The 21,320-nt window shown below is 36.6% G+C and overlaps 1 protein-coding gene across 1 annotated transcript in view; it reads left to right on the top strand.

Moving 5' to 3' along the window:
* NECTIN3 (nectin cell adhesion molecule 3) overlaps positions 1-21,320 on the top strand; it is a 62,991-nt gene that overhangs the window by 23,750 nt on the left and 17,921 nt on the right. The window contains exons 2-5 of the mRNA XM_084533909.1: positions 1,289-1,627; positions 7,362-7,658; positions 9,552-9,669; positions 12,382-12,533. Of these exons, the coding sequence (XP_084390035.1) occupies positions 1,289-1,627; positions 7,362-7,658; positions 9,552-9,669; positions 12,382-12,533 (906 nt within the window). The remainder of the gene's footprint in view (positions 1-1,288; positions 1,628-7,361; positions 7,659-9,551; positions 9,670-12,381; positions 12,534-21,320) is intronic.

Genomic DNA, 21,320 nt, shown 5'->3' with positions numbered 1-21,320 from the left:
GTCGCCCTTCTCTGTACAAAAAGTCACTTGTTCATGTGACTTCTTTGGCTTAGTTATGGATTGAGCGCTGAATAATCAATTGATGGGAAATTCAGAGCTTTCAACAAGGGATTCATGTAAAGTTGTATACAGAATTTCTCCTGAAAATATTTTTTTCCTCTTGACACTTTGTGACCAATACTATGGTTCATGTCTCCAGTTGAATAACCTCTTCATATATGTGAAAGCTGTGCTACTAAAAATTTGGACCCATGTTTTGTTCCCATGTGACTTCTTTAAGTAACAGCTCAAGTACCAATTCGACAACTGAAGAGAAAATTAGAGCAGTTGAAATAGTACCTTGAAAACTTAAGCACAGTAAAAATACACAGCATGGATTAAGACCTTGATTTTTTTTTTCATTGTGTTAGTTTAATGGGAGAATGAATGATTTAAGTTTCTGGAACATATGTTTGGCAGAAGAAGTTGGGGACTTGTGGTTTAATGAACAGGTACAAACTGCTTTGTCTAGTGGGTTTCCTGCCTTGAAAGGAGGTAGTGCAAAATGCTGACCTCAGAATAAGACTTCTACTGTGGGAAATATTTTAGGTCTTGAATAGAAGTAAATTGAATCTTAAGTGAATGGTAAGCATCCCTACTGTTGTGTTTTTACTGTCTTAATACAGAGGAAAGACGTAGTATGAAGGGAGCGCTATAGTTCAGTGGGAAGTTTATGTGATGGTGTGTCTTCACTGGAAACTAGAGTATTCAAGCTAAATTTGTCTTCTTAGGTTGATGGTGAATGTGGGAGATGAAGTAGTGTAAGGGGCAGCTTTTTACCTGTAGACACTTAAAAAGCAAATTAATTTATGAGTGGTAGAAGGCTTAACTTATATATTTTGCACGAAATGGTCTCTTAGGAGTCTTCTGAAGTTCAGAAATAACTGCAGTTGTCTTTTTTTTAACCTCTTGCTCTGGATATAGATGTCATCTCATACCTAGTTGACTTGATAAAAGATGGATACACCAGTTACATGATCATCAGGTTGTCATGGTAGGACATTACACAGTGATGCTAGTGTTCTCTGAAGAATTATAGATCTACATCTAGTTTGGCTGCTACTTAAAGCATGTCTTTCGTAAGAGCAATACGTGTTTGTATTTTGCTGTGAAACAGCTAGAATATGGTTCCTCAGTAGAAGTAGGACTTCTCTTTGTAAAAGGCAAGCTGACTAAAAAAGGAGGCTTAATATGAAGTCTTGGAGGTGTAACATTTTTGTATACAAACTAATGATTGCTTTGTTTTTAGGTACCTTAGCTGGACCAATTGTTGATCCACATGTGACAGCAGTTTGGGGGAAGAAGGTTGCACTGAAATGCATAATAGATGTAAATGAAACAATAACACAAGTTTCGTGGGAGAAGATGCACGGTAAAAATTCAGAGACTATTGCTGTTCATCACCCTGAATACGGAATTTCTATTCAAGGAAAATACCAAGGAAGAGTGTCATTTAAAAACTACTCGCTCACCGATGCAACAATCGTCCTGAAAAATGTAAGCTTTTCTGATGCAGGAGAATATATTTGCAAAGCAGTTACATTCCCACTTGGAAATGCACAGTCATCGATAACTGTAACAGTACTAGGTAAGTAATCTTCATGAAAGGAAATAGAATTAATAGCATTAACTTGGTAGCAAGACTCTGCAGGCTTGGATGTTGTGTTGCCAGGAGGTTAAAGAAGAAAAAGCAAGAATATTCTTGCAACTCATTCAGAACAGGTATCTTGATATTAACAGCTTCATTGAGAAGGCTTCTTTAGAGCCTTGCTTTTTTAGAACTTACTCTTTGATTGTCCTAATGCTTTTTAGGAAAAAATTCTTTTTAGACATCTCGTATAGGTCTTCAGAACTTAAACCTGGCCGTGCTGATGCTAGGGACATGCTGTGAAGGTGTTGAAGGCAGTGTTAACCACTGCTTGGCCTACATTCCCTTGCGACTTTGCTGCTAATATGGTAAGCTAATGTAGTTGCTTGGGGTTGGTGATGTAAACTGTTACCTATGCAGTATAAAAGCAGAGCTGTCTAAACTGCTGTTGTACTGTTGTAAGAGAGGTAATTTAAACCCTTGTCTAGATATGGGTAGCTATAATGTGAAGCTTAAATAAAACGCTTTATTTTATTTAAACTACTTTTTGTCCCCCTTGATGGTTTTGCATTGGAATGCTATCAGAAGGACTAGCACTGAATTCTAGGCTGACTTGGGTAGTTGTACAGTATGAAATGATGACTTTAAAACTTAAAAGCATATTACTTAACTGTTCTTGATAATAATTGATTATTTTAAAATAATCAAATCAGTTGTTTCTGCATCTACTGCAAGTAGGTAAGTGCTATTTTGTTCAGTAGAGCTGGCCTTCTATTTTTATAAGTAAATACGTGTTTTAGGATATTCTTGGTCTCTGATCTCTTCCATGACAGTAGAATCCCATACAACATAAGTTAGATGGCTTTAGTGTGATATGTGAACTGTATTTTTCACCACAAGGTGGGGCAAAATAAATGCATCAAAGCAAGTGACTTGATGCAATTTGAAACGACTAACTTCAAAGAAGTGCTGTGTGATATAAAGTATGTGGCCTTGTGGTTCTTTCTTCTACCTCTTTTCCATCTGCATTACAAGCAGTAATGACCATGGCTACTTTAAAAATCTCTGTGCTTTAGGGTTCAATCCCATTGGTATACAATGGGAGGTTCTCATTGCTATCCCTCATCTTTTCTTGTCAGCCCTCCTTTCTGGGATATTTTCAGACCTTCCTAATAGTTGGACATTATGTCTTCCAAATCTTAAGTTTGTAAAAAAAAAAATAAAAATATATATAAATAAATAAAATAATAATAATAAAAAAAATATATGATGAGACTCTGGAACTTGGAAAGCAAATACATGCCCTGTGTGATCCTTGTTCAGCATTTGAGAATAGCACTGCAATGCATTTGAGCCATCTACTATGAGAAGTTTGTTAGAATAGATGGAGTAATCTGGCAGGTATACAGTCACCTCATTAGTAGTTTTTTTCGTAGTTGATGTAGATAGTTGCTGATAGCTGTAAGCTTGTCAGTGACATGGTACCTACCTCTGAATTTTAAAATTTTGCCAGTTCTTGGCAAGGATCCATCTCGTACTTTGTAAAGTTAGTGCCAAATATGCATGTTTGAGAGTAGTACCTCTACCACAAAAGACTAGGTACAGCTCTCTAAGTGGATAGGAGTAGGAAGGGACGAGAGCGCTAGTGCATCCTGGCACAAAACAGTCTTTATAAGTGTTTTTCCTCCTCTAATTGTCATTCTTAAAACAACTTGCCCTTCCATTCTGGTTAGCAGGTGCTTGGCTTGCATGTAGAGCTGGGTAACGCTGTGGGGCTTGCTCAGTCTCAGTGTTTTTCCCTTCTGGGAACTTGTCCCTGCACTGACATCTAGAGTTAAGTACTAAAAGTAGTAGGAGAGTAATGCTATTCCGACTGGTCTTCAGAATATGCGTGTAACAAATTGTTCAGCTTTCATAGCCTGAGCTCAGCAACCACAAGCTTAATCTTAGGGCGAGGAATAGCTCCAATCAAAACCTAAAAACCTAATGTGACTTATTCAGCGTTATCTGGACTGTGGTTTTCCCTTGTTCTAAAAATTTCTCCCTTAAATGAGGAAAGTTCATGTCCTGGGGCTGAAACTGTTTATTTGCTATCCAATCAGTCTCCTTCTTATGCTCTCGGTATCTATTTAGCAAGCAGATGCCTTAATATGCATAGTTTGGTACATGTAAGTACATTGAACTCCATGGTGTAGAACGTGCTTGTATGCTGTATAGAAGAGACACAGAAAACAAATGAAGGGAAAAAAATATATAAAATGTCATGTTTTACCACAGGATATTGATGGTATTTTAGGACATATCTTGCATTCTAAGTTTAAAGAGTTACCACATGTGCTGACTTTACTAGTCACAGTTTGCTTACCTTAGTATTTCATGTCACGTTAAGAAGTGCACATTTAGAAGCAGAGGCTAGGATGATGAAGAAATGCAAATGCTTTTTGGGTCAAACAGGTATACTAATCTTGTCCAAAACACTGTTTTCAAACTTAACTTGGTAAACTAGGGCCAAAAATAAGAATGTCAAACCGCTGTTCTGTTATTACCTATTTTCCTGATTATTCACAGGGGTTGGGAGAAGCTGCCACTGTCCTTCCACTCTTACACTGAGGAAGCAGACCTGTTCTGCTTTTGGATATTTGTAGGACTGGTGGTTCCATTTTACCCAGCAACATTGTTTTCATTTGATTGGGATGTAATGTTTTAACTGATCGTTGAAGCAGCTTCTGTGATGTTATCCCAATCAATTCCATGTCATATCCTCTTTGCTGTTAGCACTGAGCAATGAAAGGAATGCTATTTCTGTACTCATGTAGCGCACACTTAACGGTCCTGGGGCAAAAGTGGACTGCTGCTTGTGCATACAAAAGCTATACTGGAGGAAAAAAACTTTCAGTGAAATGCAGGGTTGGGCAATGATACCAAACACTTGTGAGTAAGGATTCATTCAAAATATATCTTCCTTAATCCATGAATAAAACAACCAGAAAAGTTATAGAATAAGTATTCAGTTGTCTGTTGCTGGGACAAAGCAATTGTGAAGGATATAAAAGTAAGTTAGGTGGTTATTTGGTTATCTTTTAGTTGGTTGTAGTCCAGGAACCATGATTTATAAGAAGATGTGACAGTGGAAGCCTAAATATTAAGTATAAAACACTAAAGCACTAAAACACTCTAGCCTAGAAATGGGTGTTTCACGTAGTTGAATAGTTCGTGAATAGTAGAAGTTGGTGTTGTTCTGATGAATGTCAGACTAATGATCAACTGAAGCTGGGCCACCTCACAAATATTGGATGTTACTTGAGCGTGTTAAATTAACTTCTTTCAATTGACGATAAAAATGAGGAGAAACTAAGCTTTTAAAACAAGCACATATCCTAAATTCTGGCACCTAATATTTGAAGACAACTTCTTTTAACAAGCATGGTCAGTGAAACAGCATACTGAGTAGTCTCTTTTGGATCTGGAGATTCCAATTATGCTTGTTAAAACTTGTAATTGAGCCTTGTGTTCTCTCATAAATGGGTAGAGGGGACAACTTGGGAGCTGTGTATTGGTATCTTTGAGGAAAGTTCAAAGAAAATACATGGAGGTTTTACTTCTAGCTCAAAATACCTCTGGAAGTTCTGATCTGAAAAGCTAATGCTAGCTGCTAAGTTGCTTGGATCTCTTTGTAGTGATGGAAATCTTGGAGACTGGGGAGGTTAGTGGGTGGTACAACAGAAGTAAGTATCCTTATGCTTGTGAGACCAAAGTGTAACTTTGGGTGTTAACTTTTGAGTTTCAGTAATGCTGCTGATAAAGCCTCTACAAAAGCTATTGAAGAGGTTTGTTTGGGGAGAATGAGGGAGTAATGCTAAAGTAAAATCACGGAAATGAAAATGTTTGCCAAATAGTAAAACTGTAAAAATGTCCAGTTATGTATGCTAGGTTTTGAAAGCTATTTCAGACAATGGGATGTTTTGTATACACATCAGTTTGAATATCCAGGCTTATTACAGAACGCTTCATTTGTTGGTAGTGTTGGAGTATACAGTATCAAACTCTGAAAGATGATGCTCTGTTGTAGATGGTTCAAATGGAAAACAGTAAATGTAGGACTTTATGGAATAACCCTGCTGTTGGCTTATTTATGGTAGGGTCACTAACAAATCACAAAGGGGTAGGCATTCAGAAAAATGGCCGAAAGCAATTCGTTCTAAATGTTTCGTCCCCAAAACACCTAACTTTGAACTTAGGAGGTATATTCTTCAAGCACCAGATATATCTTAAGCATAGGAGAGAATAGATTTTTATATGCTTTTCTATTGAATAGTTGCCTTTCTTTTTAATGTAATTGAACATATAAACCAAATTCAGTGACTGAAGAGTGGTATAGAGTGAGCGGAAGGCAGACAAACTGATTATTTCAGCTAGAGTGAGTTCATTTTTATAATGTGTTAGTTGCCTCTTACAGGTATTGTTATTTGGAGAAGTATCTTGGGAGGTCTTGTGAACTCCGTTCTGTCGTGTTTTAAAACATGCAGGCTAGCTTTTTTGTAAGAAGCAGAGGTCTAATTCACTGCTGTTCTTAAAGGATATTAAAATACGCAAGTGGCAAGAGTTGCCAGTGGCCTGTTGTTATTGAAGGCTGGTCCATTGCGGTAGATTGCGAAGCATTGTAGTACATACTGATGGCTTCACTTCAGAGGGCTCAGATAGCTTAATTGCATCACAAGACAAGGGTTTTGAAATAAGCTAGTATGCTACAGGGAAACCCATATGTTCCAGTATTGGATATTGAAACAGACGATCCGAAACACCAAAATCTTAGTTTGCGTCAGAAACAGCAGATGGTCTGGCTGACTTAGGCAGTAACTGGTGGATGAGTCTCATGGGGCTGGAAGAGACTACTGAAACAGGAAGGAGTCCTTTTTAAAGGCTTTACAGAATGCAGTGGTCTGTGCATAACGAACCTAACCTTGAGAAACAAGCATGCTCTAAACCTGGGGGTAAGCAATAGGCTTAAAAGGAAGTTAGGTTCTTCAAGTAGAATTTTCTTCGTGTTGCCAAAGGTATTGGGGTCAAGTTTTTTTTTTTTTTTTTTTTTACCTTTATAGCTATTGACATTCCATATCTCAAATTTATGTCTCCATGTATTTTACATAGATGGAAACTTTTCATTTAACTTAAATGCATAAGTTGTTGTACATGTATATTTTTGTTTATAATTAACATAATGATTGTGTATATACATATGTTAAAATTATATTTAAAGCTAATTCCTTACTGCTTTTTTTAGCTTGGAATCTGTCTGTATTGTTGCAATGACCAATTGAATGAAGCTTAAACTCTTAAGTCAGTTTTCTAACCCCAGAGCACTAACTTTAAACTGGCAGTATAGATTCATAGCTTAAGTACAAAACGTCAAAGTGAAGCAGAACCCTAGCATTCTATAAATTAACAGCATATTCTCAATCTAATATACTAATCTGTCAGACACTGGAAATGAAGCACTGTAGGTGATGTTTTGAACCTAACCGCTCAGGAATTCACTGTCAGCACACTAAACACAGTGAGTGAAAAACCGTAAACTCCAGTGTACAGCTTTAACCCTTAGTAGCTCACGTTATTTGTTGCCAGGATAACTGATTGGCATGGGCTTTTCAAATGGTTTAGATGTCTGCTTAATTCTTCTATATACAGACACTTTTGAAAATGTTGTTGATTAAACTTAATTTTATCCCTTCCCTAGTCGAACCTGTTGTGAGCTTAACAAAAGGACCAAACCCTTTAATAGATGGTGCAAATCAAACAACAGCAGCAATTTGTACAGCAGCCACTGGAAAACCTGCTGCAGAGATCGACTGGGAAGGAGGTCTTGGTGAAATGGAATCCAGCTCTACTTTGTTTCCAAATGAAACAGTGACAGTTGTAAGTCAGTATAATATTGTCCCTACACGATTTGCAAGAGGAAGACGTATAACTTGTATTGTGAAGCACCCAGCTTTGGAAAAGGAGATAAGATACTCTCATGTGTTGGATATACAGTGTAAGTATACTGCAGGGTATTTATTTATTATGACTGCATTCTTTATCAATGCGTACCTTCCACAGGGAGAAGAGCATTTACAGCTACAGAAAAAAGAAAACTGAAGAAAACAATGTGACAATAGGTAGATCAGCAAAGAGTAGGAGTCCAGAGTCTGTTTTAATTTTAAATAAGTCTCATCAACGTTTCCAGTATTTGTTTTGGATACTGACTCATGGGTGAACTTCCTATCCAAGTTTATATTTAATATAACAAAGATTACAGACAAAACTAAGTTGATCTATAAACTATTTGGAGTCCTATGATTTCAGTAGTATTAAAAAGAGTTCTAATGAGGATTTGTGTTTTTGAAGACAAATGGAAAAAATGGAAAGTATGGCTTATGGGGATTAAGTTACTTGCAAATTAGATGTTAAGCTTTTTCCATTTCATTATTTGCATAATGAAATGTAAATGTAATATGCAGTGTTAACAGTTGCTGATCATACAACTCAAACTTGTGTACCAGGCTTGTTTAATGAACTTGTATCTTGAAAACACCTGAATATGAAGCAAGATGGCTTATAACTTTGATAAAAACATGTTAGGGCAAGTAAGCTTCAGGTATGTGATCAGTATTTTGTTAAGCAATGAATGTGTGATCAAGATGAGCTATGTTCAATTTCTTCCTTTGATAGTCTTTTGTTTCAGCTTTGTGATGCTTTAAAGTTCCTAAATCACATAAGCTTGTCAATTCAATTACAAGAAATAGAATGCATAGAAAAAGCAAACCTTACTATTTTAGTATGGTGAAAACCTGTTGTGGATTTGTTACTCTCACTGTTTAGTGAAGCTTAGTTCACCTAAGCATACTACTTTGAACTGAGATGGCCTTTGGAGCTGTACTTCATTTCTCTCCTTTTGGAAATGATGCTGGTTAGGACTTAAGACAACTTAGCTGCATGTGAACATTAATACTTGAAAGATAAATACTTTTGAATTTCTAAAGGATCAACATTTGTTTTTTGCCAAATATGTACAAACTTCTCTTAGCACAATTGAGAAATCAGTTATTTGGGTACTAAACAGTTATTAGTAATGGTTTCTCTTTTCAGTATTGAATTGAAGTTATAGATGTCTGGTTCCCTCTGCTTCTGACACTGAACGAGACTCAAGTTATATATTTGAAAATTAGTCAGGTTGATACTAAAATACATGAGATGCAGTGCTAGGTCATGTTTCAGAACTTGTAACACTATTGTATACTAAGCAACACAGCAGCAAGTGAGCAGAGCATTTAATTCTTTTTCTTCTGGTCTTGATTTTTCATTTCTACTCACAGCTGTTGGGAATATTCCCATGCCTTGGCTGTAGGAGCTTATACCAACTATACATAGTCCTAGTGGTGGTTCTTCACAGTGTTTTCTGAATATTTCAGATAGGTCTCTCAATAATATGAAGCAGCCTTCCTGTTCTTCAGAGCCCTAATAACATCCTGCAACAACACAATGCCAGTGGCTGACTGCTAACCTTTTCAGTTAGCATCTGTGACCTTACTGGTTTCTTAATTACTTCACTTTGCTTCTCAAAACACTATTCTGATCTCTTACCTGTATCTTGTTAGTGAGAACTAGCTGTAAATTAACACAGAATATTAAACTGATTCTTCTCTTCTGAAGTTCTTTGACAGCATTCAAATGCTGTTCATGGAAAATGAAGTGGGACAGTTGGACCAGTTCTAACAACTGTTTGCCATTTTATTTACTGCTGCATATCGTGCTATAGCTCAGAACTGTTTGTTTCTGCTTTTTTATTTAAAAACTAACACCACTACCTTCTGCACCAAACCGATTGATACGCAGAGCTTGTTTAAAGGAAATACTGTGGTTATTGATGGGTTTCACCTTTTGGCAGATGCCCCAGAAGTTTCAGTAACTGGCTATGATGGGAACTGGTTCATCGGAAGAGAGAATGTTCAGCTCAGGTGTAATGCTGATGCAAATCCATTACCTATGGAATTGATGTGGACCAGGTAAATATTTCTAAAAAGGGCCATGCCACGTAATGGTGGTGGTATAAAATCCTAGTTAATAACTTTCTTTCTTCGTGGATTTTTTTATGTGACTTCTATTGAGATGTAATGGTCTTACCAAGTCTCTTTTAAAAAGGGGGTACAAGAGGTTTACGTATGAATATCAGTGGGTGGATATCTTTTAAGTTTACCAGCCTGGAACAGTTTATCATTAACTTTGAAAGATTTTATCTTATGAGTGCTTGAGAATAAACTATGTTGCAGTATAATACAAAGCATGATACATCTAGTAGGGATCCAATTACCTCATTAGTTGTGTTCTATTATTACTTCAAGATTATAGACACTTCACAATATCTGCATTTTAAAATCTGTAAACTACAGTTGAGATGGCAACTCCTACTTACTGAATTATGCAACTTTTTATGTTTTTCAAGCAGTGTTCAGCTTAATGTAAACTAGGCTTTGAATGTCTCAAATGAGTAAATAAAGTTGCATAGAAATTCTTAAATAACAGCTTCATTACATGAATGTAAGGATTGGATGGCTCTACTCTGAAACTTTCTGTGTAGCTTTTTGAAGTCACGTATGTATGTGGGGCAAGAGACACAAGATGACAAAAACAAACAAATCAATCTGTACTATGAAAATAAAATAAAGCCAGCTACTTTAAGTTGATGTGGTACCACTGTTGGCACCAAGGGAATAACTTTGGTTATTAATTTCAGCGTTATGAATTTGTAAGTCACAACATCACAGTGACCTTGTAGGTAAAATCACAGGAACACTTACTGGTCTAAAGTTGTAATCCATTTTCCTGCTTGCCCAATGGCAGTTATAGTAGCCTACAGGAGCACTCATAACATGGTTTGAAAATGTGGTATTGATAAGATGAGAACTACTGGATGGCAGTCTGACAGGAAACCAAAACATTGCTATAACAACTCCATCCTAGATGCAGGCATAGGAATCTTAAGTCAGTATTGCAGGTAACACTAAAGGTAATGGTAGGGTTACACCTAAAACAGGAAAACGAAAACATATGTTTCACCTATATGCTACAGTAATCTGCCATTCCATTACTTAATTTGAAATTTAGTGTGGTGGAAATGATGACAAAGAAATTTGTGTTTAAAGAAATATGCCAGGTTATAAAAAAGCAATACAGCTGGTTTATTCAGTTGAACTACAGCCTCTCACTTTTATTTGAGCTTGAGATGTATATGGGAACTAATCAATACAATTCTAACTTCAGTAAAAATACACCCAATGCTTAAACACTGGAAGCTTTGGACGTCACTATTGAACGTCCTAAGGCTCATGTGAACCAAATTTTACAAGAGAAGTTAAACCTTCTGGAGTCAAGTAGGTGTATCTCTTTGCTTAAACAAAATCCACTCAAGCAGTTATAATACTGATGAATGAGGAACTATGAGGGGAGGAGAGGAAGTCCATGTGAAAGAAGGAAAGAATATTGAGATAATAGTACAGTTTGAATATCTTACTGGCTTAAAAACAATAACCATTCTTTTTCTGTTGTAGTAGTTCTAGAAGCTCTATCTGTTGGAACTGGACTGTACTTCCTAGGATTGTAAAATGCTCTTGGTAAACAAGATTTAAAACTGCTGTTTATATGGAAATGTAAACATTACAATGTAACTTTCAAAGACTGTTCTATAATCTTATTTGAAATACATCACTGGTATTATAAGCATAAGGTGAATCATTTGTTTATCAGCTTCATATGGCTGATGTCCAGCAGTTATGGGCAGTAATCATCAAGGAAGTTAAGGAAGGCTCTAAAGCTGATGGAATATCTAGTGTAGCGTTGGAGTGGCTCTTGTGTTTTGATACAACTTAATATTTAGCAAATACCATCTGCTTCCATGGTATGGAGACCTGGTGATCACCTGTTTGAATATTAAGTTAGTCCTTGTTAGCTTCTAACAGATCACTAGATGAAAGCAAAATAAAATGTGGTGGTATAGGCATTAAACCATACAGGTGTTTCAGTATGTAGTTGGCAGCTGTGTTAAAACAGTTCCAGTCCCTCTGCTCTTTCCTTTGTATTGTCCTTACACAGTTGTTACTGCTACCATGTACAAAATGTTTCAGGTAAGTAGTAGGTTTAGAAAAGGTTGGGAACAATTTTTTTTTTATAATTAGTAGTTTCCCTAATTGCATTGCTAAGCATCAAATCCAGTTACAGAGCTGTAATTTAGAAGGGAAAGTTCGGGGGTGGTGGTAAGAAAAGACAGGTTGAGGGGTAAGAAACTGCTTGAACTCCTGCTGACAAATGCTAATGAAATTATCCTGTAACTTCATCTTGCACTGCCAGAAATATTATTTGTGACTGCTGCACTGTCTGGAAGATAGTCAGATAATCCTGACAGTAAGTTCACCTTGTTGAACTAATAGTCTTCACAACTTGATTTGGATAAAAAAATCTCAAAAAGAACTTGAAACTTAATTTGAGCAGTGTTAATAGATGTTTTACTATTGCCAGCAGATTGGATGCTTAAAGGATTTGACGCAGAACTTGAAATGCTAAATATTCAGTTACAGACTGAGAACATCCAGTGAAGGCCTATTGAGAATCAGTGTTCAGTGCAAGTTCACTTTAGCCTACTTTGTATAGTATTTAACCCAGTTAAATTAATAATTCAGTCTTGAAGATTCGCAGCTCAAGTATGGCCAACTGTTTCATTTCAGGTTGGATGGACAATGGCCTGAAGGACTGCTGTCTGTCAACAACACGCTGCAGTTCACCAGCCCATTGACTTACAACTACACTGGGACTTACATCTGTAAGGTGACTAATGCACTTGGTCAGAGAACTGACCAGAAGACTATCTACATATCAGGTAAGTCTTATATCTTGGCAACATCAGTATGTTAACTCTGACTTTTTGTCAGTAGTTGAAATAGCTAACTGAAGAGCCAGCTGATGCATGGAATGAGCCTTTCCATAGTATGGAAGTGAAGTAGAAATACAGAGTGAACATCCACAGCAAAACTTGGGAATAAACTGACTCTTCATAATGGCAGCATACGGCACAAGTTATTGTGGTTGAGGTTGTCTCCATAGAGCTTTTGAAAGTGCTACCTACTTCTTGGTAGGTGAACTTTGTTTTGCCAATCTTAACCTGTTTTGGCAAGGTGTACTACAACCAACAGTACCTTGTATATAATAATCAAAACAACAGTTATTAGTGGGAGAGGAGTGACCAGCTTTAGCAAAGTCAGAGATTTCCTTCGAGGAAGTTTAAGTTATGTGTTCATTGCAGTGCCTTAACTGGTTGTTTGCTTTTCTCAGGCTACAGGTATCCAATAATCATAAAGTTAAGTACCTCATACAGAACATCTATTTGATGAGCTCCGTATAGTATGGCAAACTTGTGCATCTGTTTAGCACCTGTGCTGTTGGAAAACATCTGTGCATCTATATAATAATGTTTTACCATGATAGTTCTGTTGAGAAAGAAAACTAATATAGCAGGGTGTACGTGAATACTGTTGTACAAATGTTTAAAGAAAACAACTCTCCAGATTTCCATGAGAGACTGCCTAAATTAATTACTACCTAGCTAAATCATCAAGTGCTAATACAGCACTACTTCCCAAGGATTTAAGACACAAATTAATGTTCATTCTCTTGTGTGGTCTTTCAAGTTGTTCAATAATTTGATGTTAGATCTACAATATAGAATAGCATCAGAGTGCAAGTTGACCAGTTCCATGATACATGAAAGCAATCCTGTGATCTTACTCTGAAGACACCTACATGTAAAACCAAGTAAGAAAGTCAGATGGATATGAGAATGGAAACTTAAGACTGAAACTGGAGGGATGCTTAAAGCTGTGTCAATCACAATTCCTATTTGGTAGATACCTGTATGCACAGAAGGGATGGTTTCATTTCCTCATAGTGACATAACTATGCTGAGAGCCATTGCAGAAAACCAGTATGTTCCAATTAAGTATCTAATGAGTTAGTGTACTGGAAACTTTTAAATACTATGAAGCAGTAGAATTAGTTGTAAACAGAATTAAAGTTATATAAAGTTTAACTCACAGGTGTGTAATGGTCTGAAAGCAAATAAAGACAGTTACACTGTAAGAAGTAGTGAGTCAGACAAAAACTAGAAAAGCATCATTAATTCTGGTGAAATCTTCTTCTCGTGTGTAACATTCAAATACTTACTGTATTTCTGAAGTTTAGGTATGTCCTCAGCCCTGTTTTAACCTTAAAGAAGGTTATTTCAAATCAATGATTCTTGAGGTTGTCAGTTCTGTGAATATGATTTGCTGTCAGTCGTATGATAGTTATGCATGAAAACGTAAGGCTATCATTCAAATTACATTTGCAGCCTTTGCTAACAGACTAAAATGGGCCTGAATTCTCAATGTTTCATAAAATGATTGAGTTTTTCAAAAAGTAGAAATACGTGCCTGTTGAAAGCTTATGTTCTAGCATATGGTAAATAAAATGTAACTTTAGACTAGTTTGCAGCAAAGATGATGAAGATGCGGTATAATTTCTGATGTGGATTGATGGATGTTGTTGGTATGCATGCTTTTCATCTTTGTTCAATAACTTTATTTTGTTGGAGTAACTTTATTGCAAATACTTAGCTGTTCTTAGGGAGAACCAAAACTGAACTGTAGCTAGATAGACCATAAAGGGCTATGGCTCTACAAGTTAAAGGAATAGATGATAACAGCTTATCAGTTGAAATCAACTTTTGTTTTGAAAGCTTCATCATGTTAATCTTGGTGTATGTATATCATCATGAACATCTAAGAAAATATGGGTGACTTTGAGACAATCTGGCACCACACCAGTGCAACTAGTGCTTGTGTGAGTCATACACATCAGTTTAATACCAAGTATCTAGCACTTGGCAGTTTTCCTTAAGCTATGTAGAGTAACAAACTGATAAAAAGCACTGTTAAATGCCAGTATATGGGAAACGTGATTGAAATGAGTTGAGGCATTCACAAAGTATAGCACCTGTATTGTTTTCAGAAATTAATATTAAACCCATTAAAAAACCCATTTAACTGTGACTCTAAGGCTATAGCTGTTCAGTGTTGACTGTCTCATTAAATAAATGACATCTACTTAAAATGGTGTAGAACAGGTAAATGAATATGAAATAACCATTTTTCATAATTATAATTTTGTCTCCTCTAAAAGGAACAGACTGATGCTAAGAGTATAAGAAAGTAAGGCAAATAGTAAAGTTAAACTGCTTAGCAACTTTATTCTCAACTTAACTGATCAGGTATTGTCTAGTAATGGTGAACATGGTACTCCTGTGAGTGTTATCCATCTTACTCAAACCATCTAAGACTACAGCAATGATTTCATTAGTTTATTTTTGTATCTTAGCTGTGTCCCACTCCACAAAAACTTACTTAAAATATTATGCAAAAATATTAAATGAAATTTGGAAACTAGCAGGCAAGCTATGTGATCACACCATCTTCTAAATCTTAATTACAAACTTGTCTAAGAAAACTTAGGAAGCCAGCGTTACTGGCGAGTCATGGTGTTGATAGCTGTAAAGCTATTTAAATCCTTCAGAAAATAAGTAGCTACTTTGAAATGTGTCAGGATTGCAGTAAAACCTGAGCAAAAGTATAATGCTAATATGTGTTGAGACCAAAAAAGGTATTCTAAAATCCTGTTTTCCTTTTGACCTTCATCTTAATTATCTTAATACTCCAAGTCAAATGGGTAGCTATAACAGTAGTTGACAGGGATTAAATGATTGACCAAGTTTTAGTTCAAGTTAGTAGTAAGTCTTTAGATGGATAGGGAAATAGTAAAATGTTAAAGCTACAGGTTTTGTAATAACTGTTTAGAGGCACAGATATCTTAATTGGTGATGTCAAGTTACTTTCTGAACTACATGAAGATCACCTCTGAATCTCCTGAGAGGTGTTCCAAGTGTTGAAGGTCTCCAAAACTAGCTGTCAGCTGGATTTGCCAGGCAGACAAACCTTGTAATACAGATTTGTTCAGTGGTTTACACAAGGAATCAAATTCTGTGTTGTCCTGGCTCTCTGCTGCCTTACTTTCGCTGCTGTGGCCTTGTTCTTCTATACCTGGGAGAGAGAAGTGACCTGTGAGACTTCCATTGATATAGAATCATATTTGCTTTCTTTGTCGTCATCTCTGCCTTCAGCCAAGACTGTTGTTGTTGAAAGTCAAGCTGGACTGGGTTAGCCAGCAATCCTAGCAGTTCTAAGATGATCCAACTGGTAAATTCAGAGCTGCCTTGTTGTAAGATGGATATTGTAAGGATTAACATAACAGAGCTTGTTCATTGTTCTTACTTCTTTCTTCCTATATACACCTCTTCTTTGAGGGAGTGTTATGAATACAAAAATACAAATACTCTTATATTCTGTAAAAATAAATATTTAAAAGTGGGAAGAGTTTACCAACACATTTAGAGTTACGTGTTCACAACAGCAGGCAGATAACAAACACCACCATAGCAGATAGAGACTAAGGTAGTCACTGGCACACTGCGTGAAGATGTGGCACTGATGCTGCCTGATTCCACTAATGTGGAATGAAGACTAGTGAATTCGTTGCTCTTAATTCCTCAGACAGAACTGAAATGCATTGTTAACTGGAAATCATGAGCTTCTTGTTCTCTTACATGGAATATCTCAAGAACCTCTTCTCTAACTGAACTTCTATGCAATCTGATATAACAGACTTCGGACTTAAAACATTGTTTCTGAATATCACAGATTGACAGATCATTGGGTACAAACCCTTTGCCAAAGGGCAGGTTGCACAGATAGGTGTCCAGACAGGTCTTAACTTCCAACCTGCAAGGGGTATTCAGGTAATGTTCGTAATGGCAGGCTTTTCCTGTGTACTATGGAAAAGGCAAAATGTTCCATTTTCTCTGGAAACCCCATGTTGAAACTACACAAGTATGTTTAACCTTGAAGAATGAACGATTGAGTCCGATTGAAGAAATGGTTACTTGTTTTGAGGCCAGTCTCACATCATCTTTGAATCTATCTTTTCCAAATTGGGAAGGGGAAACAAACTGAAGATAACCCAAGGGAAATCTTGTATCCTAATCTGATGTAAAGCTGTGTATATGGGACTAGGGAGAGGGTAACACATTGTCATTACCCACTAGTTGATTTCCGTAATCACAGTGGTTGGAGAAACAGTGCTAACTTTTAAAAAACATTCTTAGACATTCAGAAAACAGTCACAGAAACATTTGATAGAAAGCCTACTTCCCCTGCTCTAATAAGGCTGAATGGTAAGTTTTTTGGCAGTTCGAAGAAGGGCCTTTTGTCTATAATGCCCAGCTATACAGAGATGTCAGGTACTGTAATGTTTAGGTACTTAGCATGTAAGGGAAATTTAGCAATAACAGTGGGTGAAGGAACAGCTAAGGATACTGCTTTTCAAACATGCAGGTAATAAATGTACAGGCACACAGTCTCACTTTCAGAACTAGAACTGCAGAACAGTAGATATGTGCAAGACAACTGATACGCAATTATAATTGAGACCAAGTCATCCTCTTGTCCAAGGCTAAGAAAGGGGTGTATGAATGGAAGTGTGGGGTCTTGAATTGTGTAGGGTTTCTTTTTAACAAGGAGAGCTAGACTTCATTGTGCTATTTGAAACTATGCAGCTTTTAACTGTTACTGTTAACACACAATTAGGCCAGATTATGTTCGACTTGAAAACATGTTTTCAAGAATGCCTAAGTGACAACTTTTAGCTGAAAGATAGGTCTGCCAGTATTGAATTCAATTTTACCTTATCCTTATACAGTTGGTCACTGTAGTCCTGAAAGAGTTGAGATAGTATTTTTGGACTGCAAACCATTTCGTATTTTGTACTGTGTTCTATAGCTGATTTTTACAGTGGTAGCCTTGTTGGTACTGAGATAGGGCTTAACTGAACTTGAAGATTGTTCTCTGTCTGATTCTAAAGATGGCCCATCTATTTACTTATACGTGTTTGAGGCTGAATTTAGACTGGCTTTGAACTTTTGGCAAGGAGAGGATAGGTACTGAACATCTGAACAAGGAAATATTGCAGGGGGATTGAGAAGACCAGATGTCAGCGGGGATATGAGGTGAATCATGCAGTTGGATATTTCTAGTGGACTTAATTGTGGATTTAATCCACCTAGTGTAAGTTGCTTGTACTTAAAGAGCTGGGAGAACTGTATCAAGAACCTTCACTGAAGGGAGGAGTAAAATAAGTAAAAGAAGGAGTAAGAGACTTGAGTAGAGTAAAACTACTGTTGAAAGCTGGTACTGATTGTCATAGGAAATATCTGGGGGAAAGAGGTAATAGAGTAAGAACCAAGTACACTGTACCACTACGTGTTTTTGCAAAGCTACCAGAGCTTCACATTTTGCGAAGAACAAATCTCATTCTCACTTTCCATGGTAGAAAATGAACAAAGGCTTTGAAATGAAAAGACAAACAGCTCTGGTTTTGTGCCAAGGGAATGGGTGGATTTATTCTACCATAGTGGAAAGCTTTTGTGTTCTTCTAGTTGAATCACTTATGACTCTTATTTGACTTTAATGACGGTAGTAGCTATATAATCATGGAATAATATTTCTGTGCTTCTTCATTTATCCTTATTAGTACAGCATGCCTATTTTAGGGATGTGAATAGGGCCCCACAGTAAGAGACAATCAAAAATCAAGACAGGCTTAACCTAAAGATAACTTTTTTCAGAATTTCTGCTTTCAGCTGCCTGGCCTGCATGTTTAATTTGGTATGTTGTTATGCTTTGCACAATAAGAGAAGCTTCCATCAGTGAAAGAGAAAAGATGAATATTCAACGTTATGTCATAAGTTAAGAGGTTAAGGGGGAAAAAATGGATAGCAAATGATGCTTTTGAACAAATCACTATCTAAAGCAGTTAAGTTCAAGTCAATTTGGTGCTTTCTTGATGTTTTCTACAACAAATCAGAATGCTAAGAAACAAATACTGGTGATGACCTGAAATGTTACCATAATGAAAACAGCTGATTGGCTGCTTTCAGAAGACATAGTCTGTTTTGGCTATTGTTTAATGCAGAGGGCAATTGTCTTCATTTGGAGACAGCATTTCAGACATGTTTTGCTAATGTTATGGAGTAGATTTAGGGAAAAGGAATAGCAAGGTTCATTGCATTTTCTATTTCGGAAACTTCCCTAGTGCAAGAAGTGAGGGGGGAGTTCAGTGGGGGGATGTAATTTTTTCCCTCAGAAAGCTGGGGTTGAAATAAGCAGGTAACTTCACCTGTTCTTACTTCTGATTAGCTTTATAAGCAAGGAGAGCTCGTTTTCATGTTGTCATTCTCCAACAATAAAAGATTGACACAAATGACAAGTATTAATTATTATATGCTTTAGGAATGCATATAAATGCTGAAGGTGTTGTATATATGTAGTGAGTTGAAGATAAATTAGTGTTCGTAGATGATGCAGTTGTCCAACCTGACAACTAGTGGATGAACTGTATTTTAAAGGAAAGGCTTTCTTAAACTGGTATTTATTATAAGTGTAATTGCTGCTGTTATTTCACATGTGGCAATTGAACTTCACAAGGTGATACCGCTACCGAATTGTGCATGTGTATTTTATGCTGAGAATGTAGAGGGTAAGACCTAAAACCTTGGTACCAAAGGAAGGTAGATAAAGAAATACAAAGCCAGTTAGAAGCAAGTGTATGTATCTGTGTGTGCATCTATATCCTGGAAATAAATACATATATTGGTGGTGCTGTCTGAAATTGTATGCTAAGCAAGCAAATCTTGCATCTAAAGCAAGTACGTTCTCAAGAGAGGTTTGAATAACTTCTTGGCCTTTGGATTTATAGGACATGGGAACCCTGGTAAATTTGGATTTCTTAATCTCTACTTTGTTAAATTACAAAATTCACTTTATATCCATTTTACTAAAATCATAATCTGAATTCCTCTTGTTCATTTTGGTAGTGCATCTTCCTTGTTCAGTTTCCTGTCTTCTGTCAAATTAATTTCATTTATGTATACCTTCCTAACAAATCACCACTTCTTTTACATAATCAGATAATAAAATTTTGTGCTTTGAAACCTGTATAGAACTTGTCAGGCTTAAAATACTGAATTCAAATGAGTTGCAGTCTGAAGTGTGATTTGCAGTAATCATGACAAATGTGGCAATTCTGCCTAGTTTGAGAGAACTGCATGACTGTCTTTGAGTAGTAAGATTACAAAAAATATCCATGAATTTTTTCACCTTAAGATTTGTCACGTAACTGGAAGCATAACAAATCTCCAGTTCGACCTGTTTTATTCTGTGGTGGTAAATTCAGGGTGACTCTCTGCTCTCTAATATGGTAGTACTACTTCGATGAATCTTGCTTATAGGCATTTAAATAACATGATTTAGTGATCTACCGGGCTGTCTGTAATATTCTCTCTAAAAGATTCAAACTATAATAACATGTTTAGAGTTTGTTGATTCACTGATTTAATTTAACAACTACCTTGCATTGGGCAAAGTGAAGATCTTCATAGTGCAGCGCTGACATAGCAACTGGTGTTGCATGTCACATTGAAGTTGACTGGGATAATCTCAGGAAGCATCTGTCATCAGCCCATCACTTGCAACCTTGTCTTCAATATAGATGCATGCATCTTCCCCAGTAGATTTAAAGAACAAAGGAGAACGCTGAGTAGTGGACAAGCTCGGTATCTGGCAATCTCTTGCTTACTTGCATAATCTGACACGAAATCAATTGATATTCTGTTTCATGGAAGTAATATGGAATTTTCTTCGTGCATGAGGGATCAAAGTGCCTTTAGGGGAGTGCAAGATACCATTTTTTTTTTTTTACTCAAAATGTTCCAGTTTTAATTTTAAACCCTGAAAGCTCTTTGCTTAGTAATAGTGTTATTTTCAAATTAATACATTGTATTTTTAGTTATGCTTCATCCACTAAAACTAATGCAAAGCTGAGTAAGATGTATTAATGCAACATGTTTTTGGAGAGAATAGCTTAAAATCAGTCATTCATGTCCTGCTGACTGAGCACACGACACATAGTTTTTCATTCTTATAATACTCAGTGCCATAAACAATTTCTGAAGGGGGAGTTTGATGCAGAGTAATTTCCTCTATGGCATAATGAATCAATTCGATCTGGTATTCCAAACTGCTGTCTGGAAAGGTAGGAGACTGCTTTGATTGTATTTAATAGATAGCATTTCTCCAAGAGGGAGCTAAATATGATGGTGAACATACACAATCAGATAAGTGGCATCTGCTTACTTTGAGGAGGGCCAGATGACTACTTATGCATGACTTTTTTTGAAATTCATCAAGGAACTTTCCTATGCTGTTGCAACATAACTAAAAACAAATCATACTGAAGCTGGTTCAAAGACCGTTTGAACTATGAGACCTTTTTTTCTAGTAACGTGAACTTGAGAATGAAAAACTATTGTAGGATGTACCCATCAACTTTGCTTTCTTATAAACCCTTAACTGATTTAGCTTGCATTGACATTCTGTGCCTTTTCTGTGTCTTGTCTACCTCTTTGCTCTTTTCATTAGATCCTCCTACTACTACCACTCGACTGCCCACGGTTCCCTGGCATCCT

This window comes from Aythya ferina (genome assembly GCF_964211825.1).
Source record: "Aythya ferina genome assembly, chromosome: 1".
Lineage (NCBI taxonomy): Eukaryota > Metazoa > Chordata > Aves > Anseriformes > Anatidae > Aythya > Aythya ferina.
This window is presented reverse-complemented; position numbering and strand designations above follow the sequence as displayed.